The 26,234-nt window shown below is 37.6% G+C and overlaps 1 protein-coding gene across 3 annotated transcripts in view; it reads left to right on the top strand.

Annotated features, from left to right (window-relative positions):
* Window positions 1-25,749, top strand: part of RBM25 (RNA binding motif protein 25) — a 34,544-nt gene extending 8,795 nt beyond the window's left edge. For 2 of the 3 annotated variants that reach the window (XM_075105705.1, XM_075105704.1), the window contains exons 3-19: window positions 2,411-2,460; window positions 3,852-4,022; window positions 4,321-4,378; window positions 5,546-5,706; window positions 8,289-8,471; window positions 10,739-10,792; window positions 11,046-11,129; window positions 14,744-15,024; window positions 15,953-16,175; window positions 16,501-16,590; window positions 18,220-18,293; window positions 19,021-19,171; window positions 19,535-19,859; window positions 20,903-21,177; window positions 21,633-21,731; window positions 23,007-23,054; window positions 24,173-25,749. In XM_075105705.1, the coding sequence (XP_074961806.1) occupies window positions 2,411-2,460; window positions 3,852-4,022; window positions 4,321-4,378; window positions 5,546-5,706; window positions 8,289-8,471; window positions 10,739-10,792; window positions 11,046-11,129; window positions 14,744-15,024; window positions 15,953-16,175; window positions 16,501-16,590; window positions 18,220-18,293; window positions 19,021-19,171; window positions 19,535-19,859; window positions 20,903-21,177; window positions 21,633-21,731; window positions 23,007-23,054; window positions 24,173-24,265 (2,420 nt within the window). In that variant the 3' untranslated portion in view covers window positions 24,266-25,749. The remainder of the gene's footprint in view (window positions 1-2,410; window positions 2,461-3,851; window positions 4,023-4,320; window positions 4,379-5,545; window positions 5,707-8,288; window positions 8,472-10,738; window positions 10,793-11,045; window positions 11,130-14,743; window positions 15,025-15,952; window positions 16,176-16,500; window positions 16,591-18,219; window positions 18,294-19,020; window positions 19,172-19,534; window positions 19,860-20,902; window positions 21,178-21,632; window positions 21,732-23,006; window positions 23,055-24,172) is intronic. The other variant, XM_075105706.1, reaches the window with a different exon arrangement.
* The last annotated feature ends 485 nt before the right edge of the window (window positions 25,750-26,234 follow it).

The raw sequence follows: 26,234 nt of genomic DNA, 5'->3' as shown, positions 1-26,234 counted from the left end.
CGGGTAACATATTTCAGCACGTAGAGGATATGGATCTCTCACTTCTTAGCAAAAGTGTATCAATAAAGTTGAAAATGCCATAGTGACTTTATGAAAGTCTATTCTTAGGTTATTCCATACATAAAATCACAATTTTAGTGGCTTCTAATATTATCTTTAGCTAGCTGTTTGGCCAAAATTTCATGTTCTGGTTATCTTTCTCAGCCTATAATTTTTTGAAAAGTTTCGGCTATAGCGGTTTGCTTGTTTTAAGAATGAAGTTAGGAAAAGTGTTTCGCTTTGCTTAAAGATATGGCTGTTAAGAAGTTCTAGTGTTTCCACCTCTAAGTGTGGAAGATTTGATGAGGTGATTTTGATAACCTCTTGTCATCTCTGAAGATTATCGGATACCGTTAAGATGTAAAAAATTACGGTTCATATGTCAGAAATGCTCTAGTGGGTCAGACCCGCAGTCCGTACAGCCTTATGCATTGCCTGGGCAGTGAGAATACAAGATGGTATTTAAGGTGGGCATGTACACCTATCTGCTTTCTGAGGCTGTTCCCTTATACAACTGTAGCGTTAGGGATGTTTTAGTATGATCTTTCATTTATCTTTTTCTGGACCTGTCATTTATGAACATCTTTATTTTTTTGAACCTGCTAATACTGTCATCTCCACTGTCGCCTCTTACACCAAATTTGAGAAGTTCATTAACAACTGTGTAAAGTGTTACTTTCTTGTGTCTGCCTTTAAACTCATGGCCTGCTTAGTGTCCCCCTCCTGCCCCACTTCTGATGTGGGAGTTGAGTTGTGTTTTGTGGTTTAGTACACCTCAGTTGCGTTCCATGCCTGGCAAACCTTGACACTGGAAGAGTATTGGAGTGTAAAGTCTTTCCTAGTAAAGCAGCTGCTTCAACACTTGAATCATGTGGTTGCTCTTCTCTAAGCCTATGTGTTATTATTCTTGGGTTGCAGAGACCAGGTCTGTAGGCAGTAGTCAAGGTATAGGTGCATGAGGTTTTTGTATAGGAGCTGAATGATGCCTGTGGTCTTGATCATCAGTATGTTTGCTGACAATGCCCAACATTTTAGTGGATTGTTTTTTGCTTCTGCTGAGCATTGGACTGGTAGTTTCAGAGAACTGTCAGTGATAACACAAGTATGTTTACAGAACTGTAACTTTAAAATCCAAGTGCAGCATCATGATAATTACAGTTACAATAGTTATAAGGCTGCAAAACCAGAGTCTTCTCATGGAGTAGTTCCTCCAGTCTGTGAGATGCCATGGTGCATTAAAACTGCACCATGAGAGCATGGGAGAGCAGTACACCTTTTGATTCTCTGAATGGTTTGGAGAGATAGAAGGTAGTATGACTTTAATAGGAAGGGACTGAGAAAGAGTGATGGAGAAAATAAATGATGGAATCAAAGCAAAACCAGAGCTGGAGAGGGTGTCTGAGGAGAAGTGTTGTTTCAGGACTAAGCACTGGAGAAAGTGGGGGAACAAGTCCCGGAACAGTAGGTTGCAGAAGTTTGATTAGGATTTATGAGTACAGCAGTAAGAGAGCTGGAGAAGGGAAGGATAAAAAGGGAAGGATTGAGAGTGAAAGATGAAGATTGATTTTTGTAGAAGGGAAAAAGAGATCTAGGATCCCTAGAGGGTATTTCTCTGAAGAACATGAGATTGACTTCACTATTCTTGAGTCTCAATGTCTTTACTGGCCAGCAAGTGGTTCTGAAATCCATTCACTTAATATCTTTAACCTCCTCTAGCAGCTGGCATGGAAAGATAAACAACCTTTATTATGATCAGGCATTGGCTCACATGATGGTACTTAAAGCTGCCAGTGATTTTGGTAGTGGAAAGAGGGTATTGGATGGCTTCACCCAATTAAATATTGTTTTAAATTAAGTTTTAGAGACTGCGAAGTAAAGTATTCAGCAGGTAGGGACCTTCTGGATTGAGGTTTTCTATTGTGCCTTTATTAAGCTATTCCATAAATCATAGCATGAAGCCTGGTGTCATTCTCTGTAGGACCTCATGCCAAAGTTCTATGCAGAATTGATTGTGCTATGTGAATTGAGCAAGGCAGGATGAGATTATCTTCTGTAGGACTTCAGCTGCTTTTGCTCTCTATTTATGGATTTCTCTGCCTCATTCATCGCATGGCTATCTTCTAGAACAACACTGTCGTTTGAATATGCTTTGAAAATAGATTTGTTTGTGAAATGGTAATATGGTAAAAGTTACCAGGATGCACATGGTATGTTAGCGTACTCAGGATATGCTTGAATGCTTAAGGAATTACTGGTAATGTCCTGTGAAATTCCTATTTGTCTGGTTTGGAAATCATGTCTGCAATCAGTTTATCTGTATTCATCAATAACCTCAACAGGGCAGATAATATTAATGTCTTGTCTCCTCCAGGGACCCCTATGATTCCTGTACCAATGGGCATTATGGCTCCTGCTCCGACTGTAAGTATTACAGTGGGGATGAGATGATAAAATGATGATAAAACGAGTGGGGATAAGCAAAATAAATGGAGAGTAAAACTTAGTAGATGTCATCAGTATTTTTATTTTGCTCTACTCCATCAGAATTCAGAATACGAGAGGAAATGCTTCACTTTAAATGCAAATATTATACAAATATCATGCTAATTTCTGACCTAGACAGAGTTTGAAGTAATGTCTGGAGCTGCTAGCTGCAAAGGCGAAGCAGTTACTGTTCTTGCAAGAACATGTACTTCTCTCAAATACAGTGATTTAGGCTTTGCCTTCAGGTCAGGCATGGTCTTCTATGCAATACAGTTAGATCAGTTAGATTCCAGGTCTCTTGCTTTTGAGTTTGTTGGCCTAACAGAGTGCTCTGGAGTCTTTACCTCATCCAGGTTTACAAGGCCATCATGTAGCGCTGCTGAGTTGGCCAGAAAGATGTGCATTGACAAGCTTACGAACAAGCTCTCTTCCCCCATGTTGCAGGGGACAGAATGGTTGCACATAATACGCATCTGTGGAAGAGCATATGATAGAAAGGTCTCTTTGCTTGTCTTACTAATTGCTAGTTGGAAGGTTTATGATTTATGGCACAGAAAAAAGCACTCTTTAAAATACAAAGGTTACTTCTTGGTTTCAAGGTGAATTACCATTTCTATGACTTTTACGTAAGTGAAATCTCCCAAAAATACTGAACTTTTTTGTTAGCTTATATTATCTGTTCCAGTAGGATATGCTCTTGGTAACTGATGTGTTTAAGACAAAGATACTAGAACAAATGCATTATTCAGTTTTCTGATTCAAATTATTTTTGTTAAGTGACACATATAGAAAGGTAGTTTGATAAGTAGGGGCTCAGTGCATATGTGCTGTTAAACCTTAGGTGGAAGGAGAGGTGCAGCAAAATGGAGCAGATGATCGTGCCTATCTCTGTATGGCTTATTTTACAAATGTTTGCTCCTTAACCCAAAGAGGCTTTGGGTTGCATATTGATTAAAGAAAGCAGTAGTGTTTATTCACTCTGTGAAAGCTTTAAGGCTTTGAAGCCTTTTGAGTCAGAGTTACTTTTCTGTTTCCAGCTTGCTTTTTACACTGTTAAGTAAGGTACTTCAACTTCCTGTGACTCAAATGTTGCAAATTAGTTATTCATAGAAGAAATAATACCTCATGTTACTGTATGTTCACCTTGAGACTTTCCAGTAGCCAGTCATCTGCTAAGGTTTGTATGAAAATTAATTTTGAAATAATATGCATTTCCAAGTCTTTCGTCTTTTGTCTTATACATTTAAATTAAAAAACAACCAAACAAAATCAAACCCACAAAACAACAACCCAACACTTTATTTAACACCCTCTCCTCCTCTTTCTAGGTATTAGTTCCTACCACAGTGTCTATGGTTGGAAAACATTTGGGAGCCAGAAAAGATCATCCTGGCTTAAAGAACAAAGAAAATGATGAAAACAGCGGTCCCACTACCACCGTTTTTGTAGGCAACATTTCTGAGAAGGCATCGGACATGCTCATACGGCAGCTTCTAGCAGTAAGTACAGTGGACTGCTTGTTTACTTCATTCATCAGCCAGGAATGAACTTATGACTCACAAGCAGTGGATTGAAACTGAAAGCAGAGTTAGTCCCCCTCACTGCAATAGCAGTCCATTATGCTTGAGTTTAAAGTCAGTAAGTGAAGAGTACAGCTGCTTTTAAGCTGTAGATGTCAATGACCATAGAAATATTTTAATTTTAGTAGTTTACCCTTTATACACGTCATATTTTGCAGAGTGGTGTAAGTTTTTGTAATGTCTTGAACATAAACAATAATATTTATCTTTAATGCAGAAATGTGGCTTGGTTTTGAGTTGGAAGAGAGTACAAGGGGCATCTGGAAAACTTCAAGGTAATTGTTCACTCTTTTCAAAGTCTCCAGTCAGACTCTTGTTTTTATTACCTGACGGATTTTCAAATGTCTGACACATTGCTAGTCTTAATACTTCTACATTTTAAGATATTGTATATGATAACTTAACCTGCTAAATACTCCCTAGTAAAGGGCTAGTACTTTCTGTCCTTGGAATCAAGAGAGAACATGAAAAGTAACATTGAGAAAGATGAAATGGAAAATGTCTTTGGGCTCTAATTTTGCTCACCTTTCTGTCCGGAGATTGAATCAGGAGTTTATAGACCATCCCTGAGAAAGGTTTACCAGCCTGGACTTGGCCTCAGAATGAGCTTATTTGCAACACTTTTAATAGTCTCTTCCATTACTGTGTGTTGTAGTTCTCTGTTAAGGGCTTCTTCCAGAGGTAGAATTTATCTTCCTTTTCTGTCATCAGATTAAACTGATTTTTTTTTTCCTTGTGACCTTTCTCCAGTCGATACAGGAAACAATTTTTATTACTATTTTTTGCTGTTAGTATTTTCATATCTCCTCTATGTTGTTCTTTTTTTTTTTTAAAGTTGTAAATTCAGTTTCCTTGGCTTTCTTATATATCATACTTAGTTTATTTTGCTCTCAGAACCTAGTTTGAAATACCCCTCCCTCTAGGTTAACAATGACCTGTTGATTGATGTTGTTGTTGGTCTTCAGACAATTGCAAATCCACCTGAGACATGTCTTGATATAGACTGCATTCCTTAGGACAGACATGTCAAAAGCTTTACAAATGCAATAGAATAGAATCATAGAGTGGTTTGGGTTGGAAGAGACCTTTAGAGGTCATCTAGTCCAACCCCCCCTGCAGTGAGCAGGGACATCTTCAACTAGATCAGGTTGCTCAGAGCCCTGTCCAGCCTGACCTTGAATGTTTCCAGGGATGGGACATCTACAATGTATGTATTGCTTTCACCTTATTCACTGGTCCGTTAGTTATATCAAAGACCAATGCAGTGAATGAACTTTCTGACTTGTGCTCCTGGTTTTAAAAGCAGAAGTGCCCATGTTCCAAGTTCATTGATTCAAAACACCTCTTTGTGGTTGGTGTTTTGGGGTTTTTTTTTTTAAACACAAAGTAAATTACTGAAGAGCTTTAACGCTTTTACTTTTCATTTCAATCATCCATTTCAGCTTTTGGATTTTGTGAGTACAAAGAACCAGAATCCACACTACGAGCACTGAGACTACTCCATGACCTCCAGATTGGAGAGAAGAAGCTGCTAGTCAAAGTTGATGCAAAGACAAAGGCTCAGCTAGATGAATGGAAAGCAAAGAAAAAGGCTTCTAATGGGGTACGTATATAATGCGTAACTTGTGTTATTTTGGAAGGAGAGCAATGTAACATACTTGCTAGATCAGATTATGAGTGTCTCTTAGTTTCTATTCTTGTCTCTGCCCTTAATTCATTTTAGGATTTCACTAGAATCCCGTTAATGAGCCTGAAGATATGTTGAAAGGCAGTAAAGTGTAAGGTCTTAATTCACCAGCAGTCAAACTTAACCTGTAAGCTACAACTGAATCTGTAGAATTAATTCTTTCATTCATTCTGAAGTGTAGTAATACGGGCTATACCTTATGATTCTGTTGCTTCATTTTTGTTTAGAAACTCTTGAAAGTATATAAACTCTAGAAGTAATTGTTACTCTGTCAGAGTCTGTAAATCAGCTGTTTGAGGAGAACTGGAGTTTCTTTCCCCTCCACTGATAATCTTCAAACACAAATTAATGGCAAGGAAAGAATTAGAGCATTCAGTAGATGATGCAGTTAATCAGGCAGTGGGCAGTTTACAGCCATTTAGTAGGTGGGGAAATTGGTTTTGTATCATTCCTTTCTAGAGCTAAGGATCTGTTCTGGAATAATTGTAGATATTTGATATGTTGAATTCTTGTGAGATACAAAGATACTTAACTGACAAATTGGTGTTAATTTTATGTATTTCTTTTCTAAAATAATGTATTTCATATCACAATCAAGTTGTTGGGCTTAGTCTCTAACTTAAAGTTCTGCATATGCCTTAAGACATTACTTAAAAGGATTATTTTCTGTAAAATGAAAGTGAAAAGAGGCTCTTGTTCAGAAAACTGAAGATACTTATCACACTGTAGTTGGTAAATTTTTAAATTCCAATTTGGAATTGTTCTTAAAGGTATGTAAAATACAGTGGGAAGACAAGTACTTTTTTTTAACCAGAACTAGAGGTGTAATGATGACTTGAAGTACTAGACACATTTTTGACTGTGTAGCCAGTGTATGGGATTAAATGCAGTGGCTCAGTAAAACAGAGTGCTGACTTCATGGGTTTTGAATGGAGTAATGTGCTAGCTGTTAACCTAGGTAAGGGTTTGATTTGACTGCCCCTTCCATTCCATACTTTGTTGTTTCCTGTTGGCATCACCTGTAATGCTGTGCTTCACAGCTGATATTATAAACAAGCTTGAAGTGTCAGTGGAGTTCTTGTTCATCTCTCATTAATTTTGTTTTCTGTGAGCTTCTGTGGGTTACAATCAATCCTGGTGAATTGATTGTAATAAAGCAGAGGGTACTGTTTGTGGCTTTGAAGACGACAGTATGTGCCGATTCTGTTGAACTGTAGAGTGAGATAGCTCTAAATAGTGTGGGGTGGGGTGTGTGTTTGTTTTTGGTTTTTTGGTTTTTTTTTTTGTTCATGATGGTGCAAAGAAAGGCTGTGAATTGCCAAGCAGTATTGATGAAGCATATTTAAATCACACTGCTTGCAATTCCTTTCATACCATCATTGGTGTGCTGGTGCCACTGAGATCCAAAAGTTGGAATGTTTTCCCTTAATCTTCTTCATTAAGAAATCAAACATGTACACTACAACACAGTTTCTTACAGAGACACAGCAAGCAAACCTTTATCTAATTAGCTCCTCTCCCTGATCACTTCTCCCTGGACCCCTTCAATTCTGCTCCCTGTCACTGCCTTCTAGCTCTTTTCAGCCTACTCCTCCTTGGCCTGGCAGCCTCTTCAGCTCCAACTGAATCCTCCCTTCCCCCTCATTCTTAGCTGCTGCTCCATCAGACCCTTCCCTCCCCCTCACTCCACCCACCACCTATCGCTTGACGGGATACCCAGCTGGATTCTCAGGTGAGATTCCATTTTTTTAAAAGATTCAGGGGATCAAGAGGTGGGCTACCTTACTCAGTATGCAGGTCATTGTTCTACCCTTTCACATAACGTTTAGTGAAATGCACTACTTTGTGTGTGTTCCCTTTCTTCCCTACAAGGTGGAAAGGGCAAAAAGATGAGGAACTACAGAGTATTTGATCAACGATAATAAAATGTTTGCTGTGCAAAGAATGTTTCCCCTAACAATGTTTCTTTAATATAGTTCTCCCATTGTAAGTTGCAGCTTGAAAGTTATAGTTAGTCGTTTGTATTGCATGGCACTTAAGTTGAAGGCTTCGAGGAACTGCTGTTGAAATGACTTGACGTTCTGGAAGATACAAGGCAGAAACTTTTGACCAAGCACTGGACTATAGCGATTGCCTTTCTCTGACTGTGCGTGCGCTTTCTCTACCATGTTAATCACCATTTATGTGTCCTATTTTATTATGCAATCCTACGCTTGCTCTCTGCAGCCATTCCACATGTAAAACTACGTGGACCTTATGGTATTGCCAGTGTGAAAAGATCTGACTGCTCAAAGATACTACTTGTAGGTGGTTTGGTTTTTGTGGTTTTTTTGGTGTGTTTTTTTTTTGTTGGGTTTTTTTTGTTGGTTAGAGTTTTTTTTGTTTTTGTTAGTAAATGCTATAGGGGCATGAATGTGATGATCAAAGGTGAACTACTGAAATAAAGCTAATATTATTCTCAATTTGTTGATTCCTGTTACTTTGCAATTTTTCCTTAGAACTCCAGACCAGAGACGACAAATGATGATGATGAAGCACTGGATGAGGAAACGAAGAGAAGAGATCAGATAATTAAAGGGGCCATTGAAGTCTTAATACGAGAATATTCCAGCGAGCTCAATGCCCCCTCCCAGGAATCTGACTCTCACCCCAGGAAGAAGAAAAAGGAAAAGAAGGAGGACGTATGTGTTTTGATTTTGGACAAAACAGATTTTTTTCTTCAACTCACCTTTATATAATGGCCAAACCTTGTGCAAATACTTTTAAACCTAAACTTCTGATGAGAAAACAAATCAACAAGCATTGATGTCAGCAGCAGTTTCATTTTTTTTTTTTTTTTTTTTTTTAAAATCTGAAAGCTAGTCAGTTTTAGACACCATCCCTTCAGGATGGTTTAGGCATCTAAGCACCTAGACTTCTTGGAACAACAGGTTTGAATCTGGGCAGGATTGAACTGACCTTTCATCCCTCTGAAGGTGGAAATACTGAATTTAGTGCAGTTTAATCTGTATATGCATGTAGGGTTTTTTTCAGATGAGAATTTAAAGAACAACTGTAAAGAGTTCCTGCATACCATCAATTTCCATTGAAAGATGCTAGGGCACTTTTGTAGTGGCAGGAATTTGCTCTGGTAGTTGTTGACAAAATTCTTCTTTCTGCTTACAGTATGCATTCTTGTAGTGCGCCTTGATCCAACTGGTTGCAGCTGTCTCTCCAGATGTGGAAGTGCTTCAGTAGTTGTATATATGTATACCTCACAAACCTTTGAGAGATCCTTCAGGGATGAAAGGCATATTGTAATTTTTCCTGCCTTACAAAATCACTTTTACATGCACATCTCAATTTTGGCTGGATTTGATCGGCTGGTTTTCATATACTGTGTAATGCAAAAAAACCCTGTTAAGCAGGAATGAATGTTCTGGTTTAGACCTGCTTCTGTGGATGACCTTTTTATGGATTAAAACAAACCGGAGAAGGGGGAATAAGAATGAGCAAACTCAGACTTAGCTTTTCCAGCCAAGTTTCTAACCATGGGAAAATGGGCTTTCACACCTACCATTCTGCATCTAATATGAAAGAGATTGGAAAATTGTTTGATCAAGTTTTTTACCCACTTAAGTCTTCTGCAAAGTACCTATTCCAAGGCAATAATGCAGTTTCAAATGCTTATGGAGTTTAAGTGTGGTGTGAGAAGCAACATCTCCCTCAGGGAGCAAGTATATCTTCCCCACAGCATTGTTAGCCATGGCTGACCTGAGGTATAAGAGTACTGAGCTGAGAATTTGTTTTTCTTTCCTCTCCCTCCCTTTGGGAGAAGATGCTTTCTTGGATGAGAATTTACAAATGAGTCACTGTCTATTGCGGTCAGCTGTATTTTTTTTGTTACAAGCATTGTTACAATATGTATTGTCCTGTGGGTGCATATATATATATTTATATATATGTATGGCCATGAATAATGTCAGGTAGCTAAACATTTTAAGAGACCACTGCAGTCTTGGGAGAGCTGGGTGCTCAGTATGTCCCTGGGACAGAGGGATATTCTGCTAGCTCTGTGTGATGTAGGATTTGAGCAATCTGAGCTAGTCAAGTAGGCAAATAAGCTCTTTTTAAATACATAGCATTTGTGGGTTGAAATTGCACCCCATCATTCCTCCCATACTGGGAAGGAGGAAAAGAAACTTGAAACTCGCCATCTTTGGCCTGTGTGGATAGAGGTGGGAGTGGAGAGATGGTCCTAGCTTGTTGCTCTCTTGTCCTTGAAGGAGAGGGGAGAGGAGGACTGTGGAGGGTGGGGGGAAAGGGAAGATGGATGCAGATATATGGGGGGGGGGGGGCGGGGGAGGCGGGGGGCGGGCGGGGAAACTCACCAGCTTTGTGGCTGCTGTCCCCTGAAGGGCTTGGTGTGAAGACGACTCCCGCTGGTGTTAGCAGCAGAGTCTGTTGTTAGTTCTTCTGGATGAAGGCATGACTGATGTGGGGGAGTTGAAAATGTGTGTGGGGAACTGAGAGTGAGTGGAATCTGGTTTTCAATTTCAAGCATGGGGGAACCTCGCTAATTCGCACTAACTATTAGTTAGTAGGTACAATCTACCAAATTCTGCGAATTAGCGAGTAAAGAAAATCAAGATGTACCCACCGCAAATATACCGATCACATATATTGGCAAGTGTAGCTTAGTCTTGTTTATGATGTTACCATAGTGTACTAATATCCTGTAGTATACTTGTAATTCAGTGAAGTCTTACTAGTATGAGACCTCACTATGTATTTTAAGTAGTTCAGAGAAGGGAGAATTAGCGAGGTTCTTCTGTAATTTTGTTGAATCAAAGAAATGAGATCACAGCAATACAATATTGCTTTATAGTACAAACATACAAAACATTGTTTTTCAGAGTAGTGTGCAATCTATTTTTAAAAAAAAAAATCTCCGTGGATTTTTCCGCAGATTTTCCGCAGATTTCCAGTGGCCCCACTGATACCTTATCCACTCATCACCAAGGTTCGTTTACATTGTAGGTTTTGACAATGACTATGTTTACTGCTAGTTGCCAGATTTGTGACTCTTGTCCATCTGATTTTTTTTTTTTTTTTCACTCATTAACATCAGACTGTCAGGTTCGGTACTGCAGAAGGACTTTATTTATCTCTTGCAAGACTGGTTGAAAACGTCTAACCTTCAGCTTTTCTCTTGTTCTCCTGTGTCTGTACAGATGGCTCTTAATGCTTTTCCTCCTGTCCCCCTTGTTTTTTAGGAGGATATAAATGCTATAGAAATGGAGGAAGACAAAAGAGACCTGATATCAAGAGAGATCAGTAAATTCAGAGACACACACAAGGTAGTATTCTTGTTTTTGCACTTGATACAAATTAGGCTTTTTCAAAATCCAAAAAACCACTATTATAAAATTTAGCATTACATTGCAATATCACTTAAAATGATGTTTATATTAGGTTTAATATACATATAGTTCTTTACAAGTCAAAAAAGACAACTACCACGTTAAAGTGGCCCTTGACATCTTTATGCTAAGACTTTGATTGCTTCTGAGTATTTTGCAGTCTTCTCACTTTAACATGAATAAAGGCAACTTAAGTTTCTACACATACATTAAGTCAAGATATTTATAACTAAAAGCTAAACGGGGCTACAGTGTAAGACATACACTTGAGTGTGTTTCTGTAGGTAGATTTGTAACATAATCCAAGATTTTATGAAGAGTTGAAACTTGAATTAAATTTAAGTCTTTTATTTTAATAGTTCTAAGTTAAGAGTGGGGGAAGATTAAAACTAGGTCAGTGGTTACCAGACTTACCAAACTTTAGATGCATGGAAGAACTGTAAATTCCCATAAAGCTAATCTATTCATTGACCCCCACCATTATGATAGAGATCATATGGTGACTAATGCAAGATGAAACTCACAGCTTGGAAAGTAACATGGAATAGGATGTAAGTATGAGCTTCTGTTTTTTATTATACTTATGGATGCCCCCTCAGAAAAATATGCAAAGGGGTAACTGGCTTGGAAATGTTTGTGCACAACAAGTCCCACCTCAGGGTTCCCACTTACAGAAGTTTCCACTAATGCTAATGCATCTGTGAATGTTTCTGCTTTGGAAAATGATACTTGTGGATAGTAAAGCACAATTATGCATGTGATGTTCTTATTGTAATGTTTAGCTTGAAGCTGGTATTATTTTCTTCCCCAACAATACTGGAATGGTCCTTGGCCTAGGGAAGTATCAGCAAGCTCCTCTTTTGAGCACACACTTTTATTTCAAAATACCCCCAAATCAATGTTAAAGAAAATGTTGAAGGTACAGGAAGGTATAGAATGCCCCTGTTATTCAGCTCGACCACATGCAGTCACTGGGGACGGTACCATGTTTTCACACAACTGTATCAATGTAAACACAAGTGACTACACATTGTTGTATGTACACGTATTCAGTTTTTCTCTTGACTGAAGTTGTTGGAGATAAAAACCCAGGGAAAAATTCTAGAAGAAATCATCTGGAGAAGCTCAGCAATTGAACGTGAAACTGGTCAGTGGTGAAACTTCGGAAGAATTGTGTTCAATTCCAAGCCCCAAGGCGTCACTGGTACTAAGATGCAAACAAGTAATAAGTTTTTTTTTAAAAAAAACAACCAAACAACCAAACAAAAACCATGCTTCATTGTTTCAGAAGCTGTTGGGCATTTTACTGCCTTTAATCTCTGTTACTTGGGGGGGCTATTCTGGGTTTCTTAACATTAAAAATCAACTGAAAGTAGTCATTGTGTATATTGGATATGTTTAAAAGGGGCTGTTGAATTTTTAGCAGCTGGCTAGTGAGCACAGTGAACCTTTGCATGTTTTTGGTATGAGTTTTATAAAACAATAACCACAGACTGTTAGGGTATCAGCATTGCAGGGGGCGTCCATTTACAGCACGGACGAGTCTGAAGAGAGCTCAAGGTAAGATTTAAAATTCTTCTACCTGTTCATTTCTGTTCATTACTTCAATTTATCTGATACCGTTCCCATCCCATTACCCTTTCAGACCCTCTTACTTAGGCTGATCGAAGTTGATGAGGTCAGATTTTGATTACAAAATAGACCGATTTATTTTTTTCAATTGGATTTTAAGAAAGCAGACCTACAAAATGGATTTTAATGCATCAAGACCTGTGTGTGTCTGTATATCTACACTTGTGCAAACAAATTAAAAAAAAAAAAAACAAAAAACAAACCACAAACCCAAACCAAAAACACTCTCTTGAGAAATCTCACCACGAACAAAGTTTTTGAGAGTGGCAAAAAAGCAGGAGTTCAACCAAAGAAATTTCTATTGGAACATCTAAGATAACCTGTAAGTATCAACCGCTTCAGTATGAAAACTTTTCTTTAAAAGTATATGAAATTTGAGGTAAGTTGGATTTTTAAAAGTTGACAAGCTAGTTTAACATCTGACCGTACTGAGGTTTAACACTGTAAAGCTCCTGTAAAATACAGTCCTTTAGAAATTGGTTTTGGGCCCAGTGTATATCGTAGAATCTAAGTTTTGTTTTTTCATATCAGTTTTCTACCAATTCCTACCATTTTTAGTCCCTTTTTCCTTTTGTGATTTCAATGTATCCAACATTGGTTTGCCTGTATTGCGCTATCAATGCAGCGTAGTTTCACTGGATACATTAATCACTAGTGAATTAGCTTTATTTCTGTAATCCTTTGTCGGTTCTCTGGTCCCTGTGCCTATGGCAGAAGAACACTTACCAGGTAAGATTGCTTTTTAAAGTTGTCTTAATTGCTTTGTTTAAAAGAAAAGAAAAAAAAAAAACCGGAGAAAATGCTGTTTCATTGTTCCAGTTTTTAATTTCATTTCAGTGATGGTAAATGTGGAGCCAAAGGGGATAAGCCTGTTTATTCTGCTCAATATTTGTTCAAAACAGTGGTATTCTGGCATCCATCAGGTTGAAAATTGGTATATTTGGTTGTTATTTGGTATATTTGTGAACCGTGTACTTGCTCTTCCTCCCAGAAACATAGCTTATAGGCAAGGTTAATCCAGTGTTGGCGGTCCATGTCCTAGCACAGCATCTGTAAGTTAACACATAAAAATTGCTTCCAAGGATGGATTTATCTATCATTCTGTTGATGTATTTTCTATTGTCTTATAGGAATTCTGGTCATAGGAACTGTTTCTAATTGAAAAAAAAAAAAAAAAAGGTGGCAATTTTGTACAATTTTTAGTAAACTGTAGCAGGTAACCCTTTAGTTTCTGTGTTTCAAAAGAGCTATTTCCAACCTTTTTTTAACTCTCTCCATCTTGCAGTGGTGGAAGTTAAGGATTCCATTCTGCAGAGTCCAGTTCTTACCAATGAACTGTTAGAATTTTTTAGGGAGGGAAAAGGGGAAAGGTGTCAGCTCTCTTCACTGTTTAACCACATGCACCATGTGTAAGTGGATAAATTTCTTTATCCAAGTTTTCATATAAGACGGTTTTGGTCTGCCAGGACTTTTTGGGAAACAACTCACTGTCCCAGTAAGCATTCCACTGAAATATATTTTCCTAGTTGAACAGAATTAATTTTATCAGCTAGAAGTTCACTTTGCTTGGGGCCAAGTGGCTTGCAGGGCCAATGGAATTTGTGGCCAACTTGAATCATGACTGGCAGTGCACTGTGTATGTGCAGTTTAGCTTATAATACAAGGCCAGCCCTACTCTGCTAAGGTTGGAGATTGCTGGTCTGTGTAGATCTATGCTTTTGCACGAAACTTAGTCTTGTGATTGCTGCATTTTGATTTCATACTTATGAGTTCCAAAAGATACCCACCAAACCCTATTTAATATTTTAAAAACAGTGGCGGTTTTGGTATTTCCATTACCAGCCTTGTGTGTTGCGCCGGGAGTATCCATTTCCTATAACTACAAAATTAACTATGAAAGTTCTCTTGTTGGTTTTTAGAAACTGGAGGAGGAAAAAGGCAAAAAGGAGAAAGAAAGACAGGAAATTGAAAAAGAACGCAGAGAAAGAGAAAGGGAACGGGAGCGTGAACGAGAAAGGAGGGAGCGTGAAAGAGAGAGGGAGCGTGAACGAGAGAAGGAGAAGGAACGGGAGCGTGAACGAGAGCGAGATAGGGATCGTGACCGAACTAAGGACCGAGACAGAGACCGCGAACGGGACCGAGATCGCGACAGAGATCGTGAAAGGAGTTCAGATCGCAACAAGGATCGGAGCAGATCAAGGTAAATGCATTTGACTTGCTATTTACTTCAGTTTTTGCTAGTGCTGTTTACTAAGTGCCTGTAGTTAGCAGAATAGCTGCCGTTGGAGAGAGAATGGCCCATTTTCCAATCAGACTAAAAACAGGAAATCAAAATTTTAGAAAAATGTTGTATTTACACAAATTGTAATAATACTTGATTCCCTCCACAGCACAGGAGTATAAGCACTGCAATACACAGTAAGCAACCACGCAACCATGACTTAACCGTACTGGTTTTATATCCAGTCCCTCATATTTTTTTCATGGGTAGCTTTATTCCTACTTGAGGTTATCTTTTAGCTTAACAAAGGAAAAAGTAAAACCTACTTAATGCGGAGGTTTTTTTTGGGGGTGTTTGGTTTTTTGTTGTGGTTTGTGTGTTATGTTTTTTTGGTTTGTTGGGCGCTTTTTTTTTTGTAATAAAAGCAAGGGGATTCATCTTTCCGTCTTAAACTGTGGCTAATCATATCAGGCTGTAGAGGTTGCTTTTTTCCGTCTTCACCATAGAAGAAAATAGCTGTTTTGCTTAAATTGTATCAGTAGGGTTCAAGTTGTCTGTAAACCATGTGAACATGAAGGATTTAAGCATACCCTTTATTTGGGGGCATTTTAGCTGTCACTTACCTATGGAGAACTACTAAGACAGTCTGATAAGAATTGCCACATGCTCGCACTTAGTTTCTGTAAATACCACTATTTAAGGGTTAGTGCTTAAACAACTACTCGGTAAATGGGGTTTTGCATATATTAGAAGTATTGATTTGTGCCCATTGCTATATCAGCTAATCTTCTGCAGAAGAATAATAACTTGCAAGATGCTAGAAATAGTGCATTATGCATTATAAGTTAAATCATTTGAGTGGAGAGGAAGGCTCTGTACTTAACTTTGGACTCCTTCCTTCCTTCAGAGAAAAAAGCAGAGACAGGGAAAGGGAACGAGAACGGGAGCGGGAAAGGGAACGAGAACGAGAGAGGGAAAGAGAACGCGAGCGGGAGCGGGAAAGAGAACGCGAGCGGGAACGAGAACGGGAGAAGGATAAGAAGAGAGACCGAGAAGAAGATGAAGAAGATGCCTATGAACGCCGAAAACTAGAGAGGAAACTGCGGGAAAAAGAAGCAGCGTATCAAGAGGTAGGTTGGGATTTTTAAGGTTTCTTAAGGAAAAAATTGTTTCTTGAGGGGTTATAATAAGTCTTCTCATATAAAATACATCATTCCTTCTCTCTCCTTCGCCTAAACATAATTTTAATTCTTTGACCGTATGAATTGGGGCAGAATATGTCAGTTGCTGTCAGAGTGACTTTGGACTCTCATTGTGCCATTTAAAATTATAAATAAATAATTTGCTTAATTTTAATGCAGCTGGTTTTAAAAAATAATCCAAACTAACTTCAAAGTAGTAACACGGTTCTTAACGTTCTTGAGATTGGAGTATGTGTTTTTTCTTCTATTGTAGCGTCTTAAAAACTGGGAAATCAGAGAACGGAAGAAAAGTCGAGAATATGAAAAAGAGGCTGAAAGGGAAGAAGAAAGAAGAAGGGAAATGGTAAGGCTCATAGTTTTACTTGCAATTTTCCCCCCTTATTCTTTGTGTCCCATTTAGAATGGAACGTTCTACTGCTGTCTTTACGGATAGTGATAGAACTCTCATTTTATATAAGCACCGTGCAGGTTTTTTTATTAAAAAAAAAAAAAGTTATTAGACATCTTCTGTTTAAAGTCTATTAAGTGGGAGTACTATTGAGAGTCTGGAAAATGAAGCGTAGTGGCTTGGTCTTGCACAGGCAAAAGAATGAGAAGTAGGCAGCTGCAAAATACTGTGGTTTGATCATCATGCAGTATTATATCTGTAACCTGTATTTCTGTCGGATTTGCAGCAAAATCTACCAAGTCATGCAGGTTGAACTTGGGCAGTCTTTTTACTTCCAACCTGCTCGTGTACTTGAACATATGATATAATATTCTATAATGCATCTAAGCACCTTGTAAATTTTTGTCTTTAGTTCATTAATCGTGAAATTATCACAGTTATCAACGTAACGCTTGGAAGTTCTGTCCAGAAGGACACCTTGGAAGATGGATACTTCTGTAATCTCATAGTTTTGTGCTAAAGCATAAAAAAGTTATTTAAATTATGTCATATAATAATTTTCCCAGAGAAGGAGAGGAGATATGAGAGAGTTCTAAGTAGGAGATAGATTGGGAATTGCTTCAAAGAAAAATATGCAAAGAGAAACAGAAAATTAGAAAACACATTTTTTTTTACGTGGAATCTAATTCTTCCCCCTAAATGCTTGAGAGGGGAAATAATGTTTGTGAACGATGAAAGGATATTTTCTGTTCATGATCCTCGTGGATGCTGGCAATGGCAGTTGTAAGACAGCAACGTTAAATTTTGCACTGCATTTACAACCATAATTGTAATTTGTTTCTTGAAGTCATTAGCAAAGAAATATCTTACTGTTGGTTTAAAGACAATGCTCAGATACAGATTAGAATGTCCTCGTTTATATTCTCCTTAACAAACTACTTTATTTTTTTTCTTTTTTTCTCCATCTCTGATAAAAGGAAAATACCTCATCTCTATTCCCCTTGCCCTGTTCAGTTTTATGCCTGTGCATTAACACATTGCCGCATGGATTGGATTAATAACACAGCAGGAGAGAACTTATCTTAGAAGTATCCATTAGATTTGTTTCTGTGCATAACTAAAAATTCTTTTTAAAAGCACAGCTTGAAACAAAACAGTACTGATAAAATACACTTGAGCTGCCATGTTAAAATATCCAGCACCAGACTTATGGATTTGCAGAACAGGAACTTTGATCCCCTCCTCTTGTGAGTTAAAAAAAAAAAGGGGGGGGGGGTATTTTTAAAAACCCTTTGAAATGCTAATAATAGAACAGTAGACTGCAAATCAAAGACATGATCCTGGAGGGCCTAATGGATATAATATCGGCTGTTGAACTTATGATAGCAAATTGACAGATCCCTGGAAAAGGATGCAATTCCAAAATCTTTCAATTTTCTGTCTGAAAACTATGTATTTTTAGTTTGAAGCATAGTAGCTACTAAATTAACTTACCGATAATATTACTGAATTTTAAACTTTTGGAAAAAAAGAAAAAAAAAAGAAATGATTTTATAACATTACTTATGTTTCAATTTCTTGCAGGCCAAAGAAGCCAAACGGTTAAAAGAATTCTTAGAAGATTATGATGATGACAGAGATGATCCAAAATACTACAGGTATATCTTTGTATTGATTCCTAACAAGAAAATCTTCTCTTTTTTTTCCATTTTAATGCAATTGTGGGGTTTGTTGGCAGAGGCTTATGGAGGTTGTATTTGAGTGATTATGTGGCGATGTAAGGGTCATATAATTCTCTAAATTATTTCAGTGTCAGTTGGTAAGTGCTAGAGGGAAACTCCTTACAGTTCCTTGTTAATACTTGGGAGTAGCTGCTCCTTCCTATCACTTAACTTGTGGTTGAGGCAGAGAGAGGTCAGTGTAATGCCAAAATTAGGTGGCGGGGACAGAGAGAAGGGATCAAGCATGCCTCAAAAAAAAAAAATATAGAAGGAAGCTGTAAATTGTACGAAGAACAAGAACAAAAGCTCGTTGACTCTATAAAGGATGGAGAGGATCCTTCAGCATGAACTTGCCTCAAACTAATTTAGCAAAACTGGTTCTTGTCAAGTAAAAACCTATAAAATAATTTATTCTTTTTCTAAGAAGTCTAAGATGATTGACAGTCACGTTCTCTACATCTGTTTAATGGGATGGGGTGAATTCTGTATAGTAATGTAGGGAACTGGTACCTTAAACTCCTTTGGTACAAAAATAGAGGACACCAGATACTCTTAGGAATCCCATTTTCATTTAGTGGAAGATACATCTGTATCGGGTGTTGTACTGTGGTATAAGATTCTCCTTGGAATGTTCTTTGAAATGCAAAATCCATATCTTTTGTAGGGGTAGTGCTCTTCAGAAGAGGCTACGAGACAGGGAGAAAGAGATGGAAGCAGATGAACGGGATAGGAAAAGGGAAAAGGAAGAATTAGAAGAAATTAGGCAGCGCCTTCTGGCAGAAGGACACCCAGATCCAGATGCAGAACTCCAGAGGGTAAGTTGCTGTTGGTCTGACAGGGAAAAAAGAGCCTTTGGTGTTCTGGTGGTATTGAGCAAAATTGTGTAAGAGATCTGATAGTTAATATTTTCTCTGTTCACTTTTCTTAAAAAGAAGTCCAAATAAGCAGTAAGAATACTGGAAACAAAAAAAAGAAACAACACCAACTTTGAAGATCTATGCTTGGATGGAGTTTGAAAACAAATTTGTATTGATCAGCATTTCTGATTATAATGACAGTAGTTGCAAGTATTTGTTCTTGACTAACTTATTTAGGAAACAGAGGATCTTTGAAAAGAATCTAAACAGTGCTGCTGTTGAGAAAGCTTCTTTTTTTACTAATTGTCTGTTTCATTGTAGATGGAGCAGGAGGCTGAGCGGCGTAGGCAGCCACAAATAAAGCAAGAGCCAGAGTCTGAGGAGGAAGAGGAAGAAAAGGCAGAAAAAGAGGAAAAAAGAGAAGAGCCAGAGGAAGAAGAGGAGGAGCCTGAACAAAAGCCCTGCCTTAAACCAACTTTGCGACCCATCAGTTCTGCCCCATCTGTTTCTTCTGCTAGTGGAAATGCAACCCCTAACACACCTGGCGATGAATCGCCCTGTGGCATTATTATCCCTCATGAAAATTCACCTGATCAACAGCAGCCAGAAGAGCATCGGCCCAAAATTGGACTTAGCCTCAAATTGGGCAAGTTTACATTTTATTTTAATGTTCCATGTGGCATCAGAATAAAAAAAAAGGCAAAAAAAAGGTGCCAAGCTAAGTAGCAGCACAGTTTTCCAAATACATTAGATGTTTTGACATATTTATACCAAGTGTTTGTTACCTAGATGCTGTGTTTGATTTCTCCTATCCAGAAGATACGTTTTATATATCTGTTGTCTTCCAAAATCTGGAGGGGGAAAAAGGGAGGGAAGCTTTGGCCTCCTCAAGGCTCAATTTTTTTAGGAATGCTCTGAGCTGGGATTAGTTATTTCCACATGCTTTTTCAGCTTAATAGATCTCTAAATATCTCTTAAACCCATTGCTACTTTTCACTGATGTAAGTATATGTTAGATTTAAGCCCTAGATACTTATTAAGTTTATTTACAAAGAGCCTTTTAAAAGAAGGAAACTGAAAATTAGATTATTTTTTCTTCATCTTAGAGCAGCACAATGAATTTATGACAATTGCGAGTGGAACATAAGCGAATAGTTCCTTAGTACTTTGGCAATTTCCTGGGGTTTTAAATTTTTTTTTCTGAGCAGCAGAACTAAGGATATTTGTATTCCAGAAGGTTTGTGCGTTTATTATTTATTTTTATTAAATTATACTGAGGCTGCAGTTTGAGCTCACACTGTGTTAGATCTTGAATGAAGAGAGACTATGGTATTAAGCTAACTGATTCATGTTTTTCCTACAGGTAGATTCATTGCAACCTTTCACTTATGTGCTCTGCCTCTGCTAAGGTTTGAACTCATGCTATAGTCCTCCCTCAGTGAGGGTGCTAATTGGTTTCAAGGCAGAGAAAGAGGACCCTATTTTTCAAAAATCTCAAGCACACTCAGTTTGAGATCTTTACCTCTTTTTCCATTTTTATAACAGAGTTTGAGAGATTAAAATGCTGATGTTAGGCATTCGCAGACATTTATAAAACATATAAACCGATATTCCTCAAGAAATGTGTGAAAAGCAAACTAGCTTCAGTTGCAGTTTATGAATATGTTATTCTGTCTTTTGGGTTGGTAGGTGCCTGCAATAGTCCTAACCAGCCCAATGCTGTAAAAAGGAAGAAACTTGCTGTGGATAGCGTTTTCAATAAATTTGATGATGAAGACAGTGATGATGTGCCACGGAAAAGGAAACTTGTCCCACTGGATTATGGAGAAGAAGATAAAAGCAATATCAAAGGCAGCGTCAATACCGAAGAAAAACGCAAACATATTAAGAGTCTCATTGAGAAGATTCCCACAGCAAAACCAGAGCTCTTTGCTTATCCTCTTGACTGGTCAATTGTGGATTCAGTAAGCTGATTTCTTCTAGCCATTCACAAACAAAGCATAACTTTTTCAAACAATCCTTGAAATTTAATAGAAAACCAATGCTCCTGAGACCGCAGTGGATTTGAGCATCATTATCAAATGGAATCAAACTTGAGTCCTGTGTTTCTTGTCCATATATTATAATACTTACTCTGAAGTATGCCTGCTTATTTCTGTTTGGTCTCCTGAATTGTTACTATAAATTGTGTAGTGGTTTTTGGAAGAGGGGAAAAAGGTGTCCTGTAAAAACATGTTTGGCTGGCTCTCAGAAATACTTGAAGATGCCAAATCACTAGGGCTTATCCTTTGATACCAGAATGTATCTTTTGCTAAATAGTGGTTCGGGTCTTCTAGCTACCTATCTGGCAGTATTGTTTCAAGATGGTAAAGTTTATGGAAATCATGGGGTTTTTTGTTGTTTGTGTTTTTTTTCCCAGACACTAATGGAACGTCGAATTAGACCATGGATCAACAAGAAAATAATAGAATATATTGGTGAAGAAGAAGCCACACTAGTTGACTTCGTTTGTTCTAAGGTTGATATCTTCTACTTCCTTTGTGAAGTCTGGGTTTTGCTCCCTATCTAAGCTGTAGCAATGATGCAGTTATCTGTATTTGAAGGCAGCCTGTTCTTAGCTTATCTGTAATCTATGATACTGTTCAGCAGAGGCAATTGGTGTACTTGGAATCCGTATGTACCCTCATGTTTTACAAGTTACCTCCTTTAATGCTTAGGTACAATATGTATGTGTTAGATGTTCCCTGTGATCTGTAAGAATAACGTATGGATCTGGATTGAAGAAATGAGCAGTTGGCAAGATCAGCTCTTTTAACCGATAGTTTTATCATTAGGTTTCAGAATTAATACCTCACTGGCCATTAACCCTTTTAACGTAAAAATAGGATTTGTGTGAATTCAGGGGAAAAAAGCCAGTAGCTTGATTTTACATACACTTTTGGATTAACTAGATTAGCTTTGTAAAAACCTTTTCAGATACTATTGTTGCTTTAGTAGTAAGCACATACTAAGGTTTTAGAGTTACCATTAGAAGTCACTCTGCTATACCTTTTAGCCCTTGCAGGTTCAAACTAAACTCTGCATAGCTTCTTCCATCAAATTACAAACTAAATTCTAATAACTTGCCTTTTAAAATCTGTCATGATAATAACTCTATGGCTTTTCATCAATAGGGAATTTCAAACACTTTTCAGCTTTCATGGTACTCAAATTCATAAATGGCTTGCCTCGGTTTATCTTTTAGGGCTACTGTATGAGAGGCAAAGCAAGTGATAGTTTTGTGGCATAGGTGGCTAATAGAAAGTGAAAAGCAGAAGTTGAATATTTGACAAGCTTAAATTATATCTTTTTATATATATAAAAATAAATGCCATTTTCTACTACTGAAAGACAATTGGTTCTGAGAAAAATATTTCAAATACTCAACAGGCAGATGGAAAATCCAGTTAAGAAGAGTGATACAGGGAGAATTTTGCCTCTATCTTCCATTAGGAATTAATTGTTGAAGAAAGGGGAGCTTATTCCTTAAATTAGGAGAGCTTAACTGTTGAATCTCTGGATCTTCCTGGAACTTGTTCTTCAGTAACTAGCCATAAACTAGCACTCCCTATGATGGAATCTGATGTAATTTAATGCCATTTTTTGCCCTGGCTAATCCTGGGAACTATTTAACTGGAAATACTTTTTGCATGTGGAAAGCATTCAAAATCCTTGAGAAGTAACTGGGTTTCATCCAAAGATGTTGGTATAGTTTACTCCAAGTTTTCAGTCTAAAAACATTTGTTTCTTTCAGGTTATGGCTCATAGCTCACCACAGAGCATACTGGATGATGTTGCCATGGTAAGCAGAAATTGTGTAGCTGATAAACCTTCTACATTTTACTGAAGCTAGTATTTAATTGTGTGAAATAGCATGAGTCCATAACAGAAATATTTGGCATTCATAGAACATGCATAGAAAACATGCAGTAGGTATGAAAGCTGTTTTGATTAAACAGATCATGCTGGCACAGGCATGACATTGCAGTTTTACAGTATCTAGGTAGAAATTACTGATGCATCTTCAGAATTTCTCAGTATTCAGAAATGTGGAACAGAGGTTCTGTCTGCAACAGTAGAGGTAAGAATCACCAATAACAGAACCGTATCAGAAATACAAACTTCTATTCTTTGGCATTCTTGTAACTATACTTTTATAATTAGTGGTTTAGTAGGTTTATTCCTAATTAATGAGCAAAAGGTGATTTTTCTCTAGAAGAGCAAAAGCTCTTTTTTGCCTGGTCTTGGAAGAGAGAAACTTTATGAAGTAATGCTACTGTTTCACCATATTTTCATACACTGAAGGGTGAATAAAAACTCATTGTTCACTCTCTTCCGATAAGGAAGCATGGAGGCAAAGTTGGTAGGAGCCAGATTCGTAAGCAGAAGTTAGTAGGTTGTTCTTGGTGTGACTAATAGGAGACCTGGGGAACTTCCTGAGAGGAGATGTGCGTGCTAAAAGTTTGCATGGATTCAAGAAAAGCCTGGATATTAAGTTCAGGGAAAAGAAATCCATCGAGGGGTTACTTAATAAATATCCAAGGAAGTTCCAAACTGAAAATGAGCAGATACTAGGAGAGAATTAAGGGAAAGTACCATATATGTATGTCCTGCTCTTACATTCTTCCTAAGCCTGCCATTTCTCTGCCTTGTTTCGAAAAGCACCTTGGGAAGAGGGTATGGGTACTTTAATCTCAGCGCTCAACAGCTGCATTGTACAAGTGTATCATTAGAGCCTAGTCAAGTCAGGTGGTAAGTGCAGGACAGACAAATTCAGTGAAGGTTTATCCAGTGACTTGTTCAAACGCTTAACTTGGGAATACACTACCTCCGCTTTATAGTTCTGGTGTGTCTAGCATTAGTCTTTATAACTGGATTGCTAACCTAAAAAATAATGCATAAAATGTGTATTTCCTACAGGTACTAGATGAAGAAGCTGAAGTTTTCATAGTCAAAATGTGGAGGTTGTTGATATACGAGACAGAAGCGAAGAAGATTGGTCTAGTGAAATAAAGCACTCTCCTTGCTTCTAGGGTTCCATTTCAATTTTGGGCTTTTTTTGTTTTTCCCCATCATTCAAAGACTTTGAATTTTCTCTGTTCTCAGAGACTTGAGACCTGTATTTTTTTAATGTAGAAAATGTGAATTTTTTTGTCCTCTGCTCTGAGGCCCCCTTTACCCTTCTCAGTTAGCTATCTGAATCCTGCATTGGTTCTCTTTGTAATTCACAAGGTACAATTACTGGTATGTTTTACAAGCTGCAGCTACTGTACATGCTCTCTGGTAATTTTGTTATGTTACTCTGATTCTTGTAAATATTAGGAAAAAAAAAAAGCCCCTGTTTTGCAAAACATTTGCACTTAGTGTGGAACTATATCAGTTACAGATGAAGACAAATGATATTACTGCAAATTTATCAGTGCTTTTTTTTCTTTGCATAGTCTCCCTCTTTTTATTTAAGGAGTGATCAGAATACAGTTGAAGAATAAGTGGCTTGAGCTGCTTTCACAGAACAGCTTTCTGTGTTCATTTGGTCTGCTCATCTGACTCTGGAAAAGGAGTTCCCTCAGACTTTTCATCCTGATGTGAACCAGCAGTAGTCTTGGTACTTCGTTGCCCATTTAGAATTACTGATGAAGCTGAGGACTTAATCTCCTGCAGATGCTCTGCTTCTTTCCTAGAAAGTGCAAATTGCAGGAAGTTTTTTATTCTTTGCTCAGTTAAACCAAGAGCAGAACCTCAATTCAATAAGTGCTATTTAATGATGTAATTTTTTTTAAGTCTAGGATACTTTCTGCTCAGTTTCATTTTAGCCTTTCCCTATAATCCCTTCTGTCTCTAAAATAATCAGATGGACCTTTTTTTTTTGGTAAAGAAATTATTTTTAAAAACATTTTTTTAGTATTTAGAAAAAAAATACCCTTTTGGATGTAACTGACCACAGCAGTTGACAAAAACAAAACCATAAGTTTTCAAAGCCGAAGTCTTGTTTTTATCCATACTGTTAAAGTAGAGCCAACTTTTGTTTTCTACTCTAAGCAGTCTGTTGTCCACAAAAAGAGGGCGAAATTTTCCTTCCTTGTTTGTATGGGTTTTTATAAATAGGCTGATGTGGTATAAATGATGAGATGTACTGTAAACTGCATTTTTTATCTCATACCTGGGTAAGAAGACAAATCGATAATGTGCTATGAGCTGTTTTGATTGCAGGAGGACGATGTTCCAGGGAGCAAACTGTCTCAAAAACATTTTTAGTTTTTAAACACAATTCTTAATAGCAAACAAATTAAGTAAAGGTGTTCCAGTATCTCTATATTGTATTTAACTGAAGGATACAGGTTGACCTGTTCAGAAAACATAACTATGACCTTGAGTTACTAGTTCTTTGTATCTGGAGAGGACACTTGAAAACACTGTTCTTAACAAATGGGATCGTGTAAAGGTTCCACCATGTAAATATTTCAGATATTAAAAATGTATATATTTGATTTAAGGGCTGACAGTCTTTTGGAGTCTTGTGCAGCATGCAATTATATTTGACACTGCTTTCTGAATCAACAAGTGTTCACAAATTAGGGGTGGGGTTTTTTAAAACTACCTCCTGCTTTATGTCAGGGGATTGCAAGACTGCACATGCAGATGTGATCACAGTATGTTCTTTCTCATCCCTGTAATATTACACGTCACAAATAGTTCTCTCTTTTAACTTGAAGTGTAATGCTCAGATGTTACTCTTAAGTTGTGCTCGAGTTTGCGTGAGAATGTGTTTTTACATACTTACATGCTGCAATCTTCCTCTTTTTTTTTCTGCAACTTGATGTTACCCTAAGAAATTACTTCTCCATTCTCCCGATAGTTTTGCATCAGCACTTACCAAAAGTTCTCCAAACTCTAAATAAATCCAAAATTTGCTCTCTTTTTAGTACATACAGAGAAGAGAGAGTGAACTTTGCGAGTGCTTTTTGTCCTGCTAATGTGGCAT

Source organism: Phalacrocorax aristotelis, chromosome 10, assembly GCF_949628215.1.
Source record: "Phalacrocorax aristotelis chromosome 10, bGulAri2.1, whole genome shotgun sequence".
Classification (NCBI taxonomy): Eukaryota; Metazoa; Chordata; class Aves; order Suliformes; family Phalacrocoracidae; genus Phalacrocorax; species Phalacrocorax aristotelis.
Note: the sequence above shows the minus strand (reverse complement) of the source record. Positions and strands in the feature narration are given on the sequence as shown.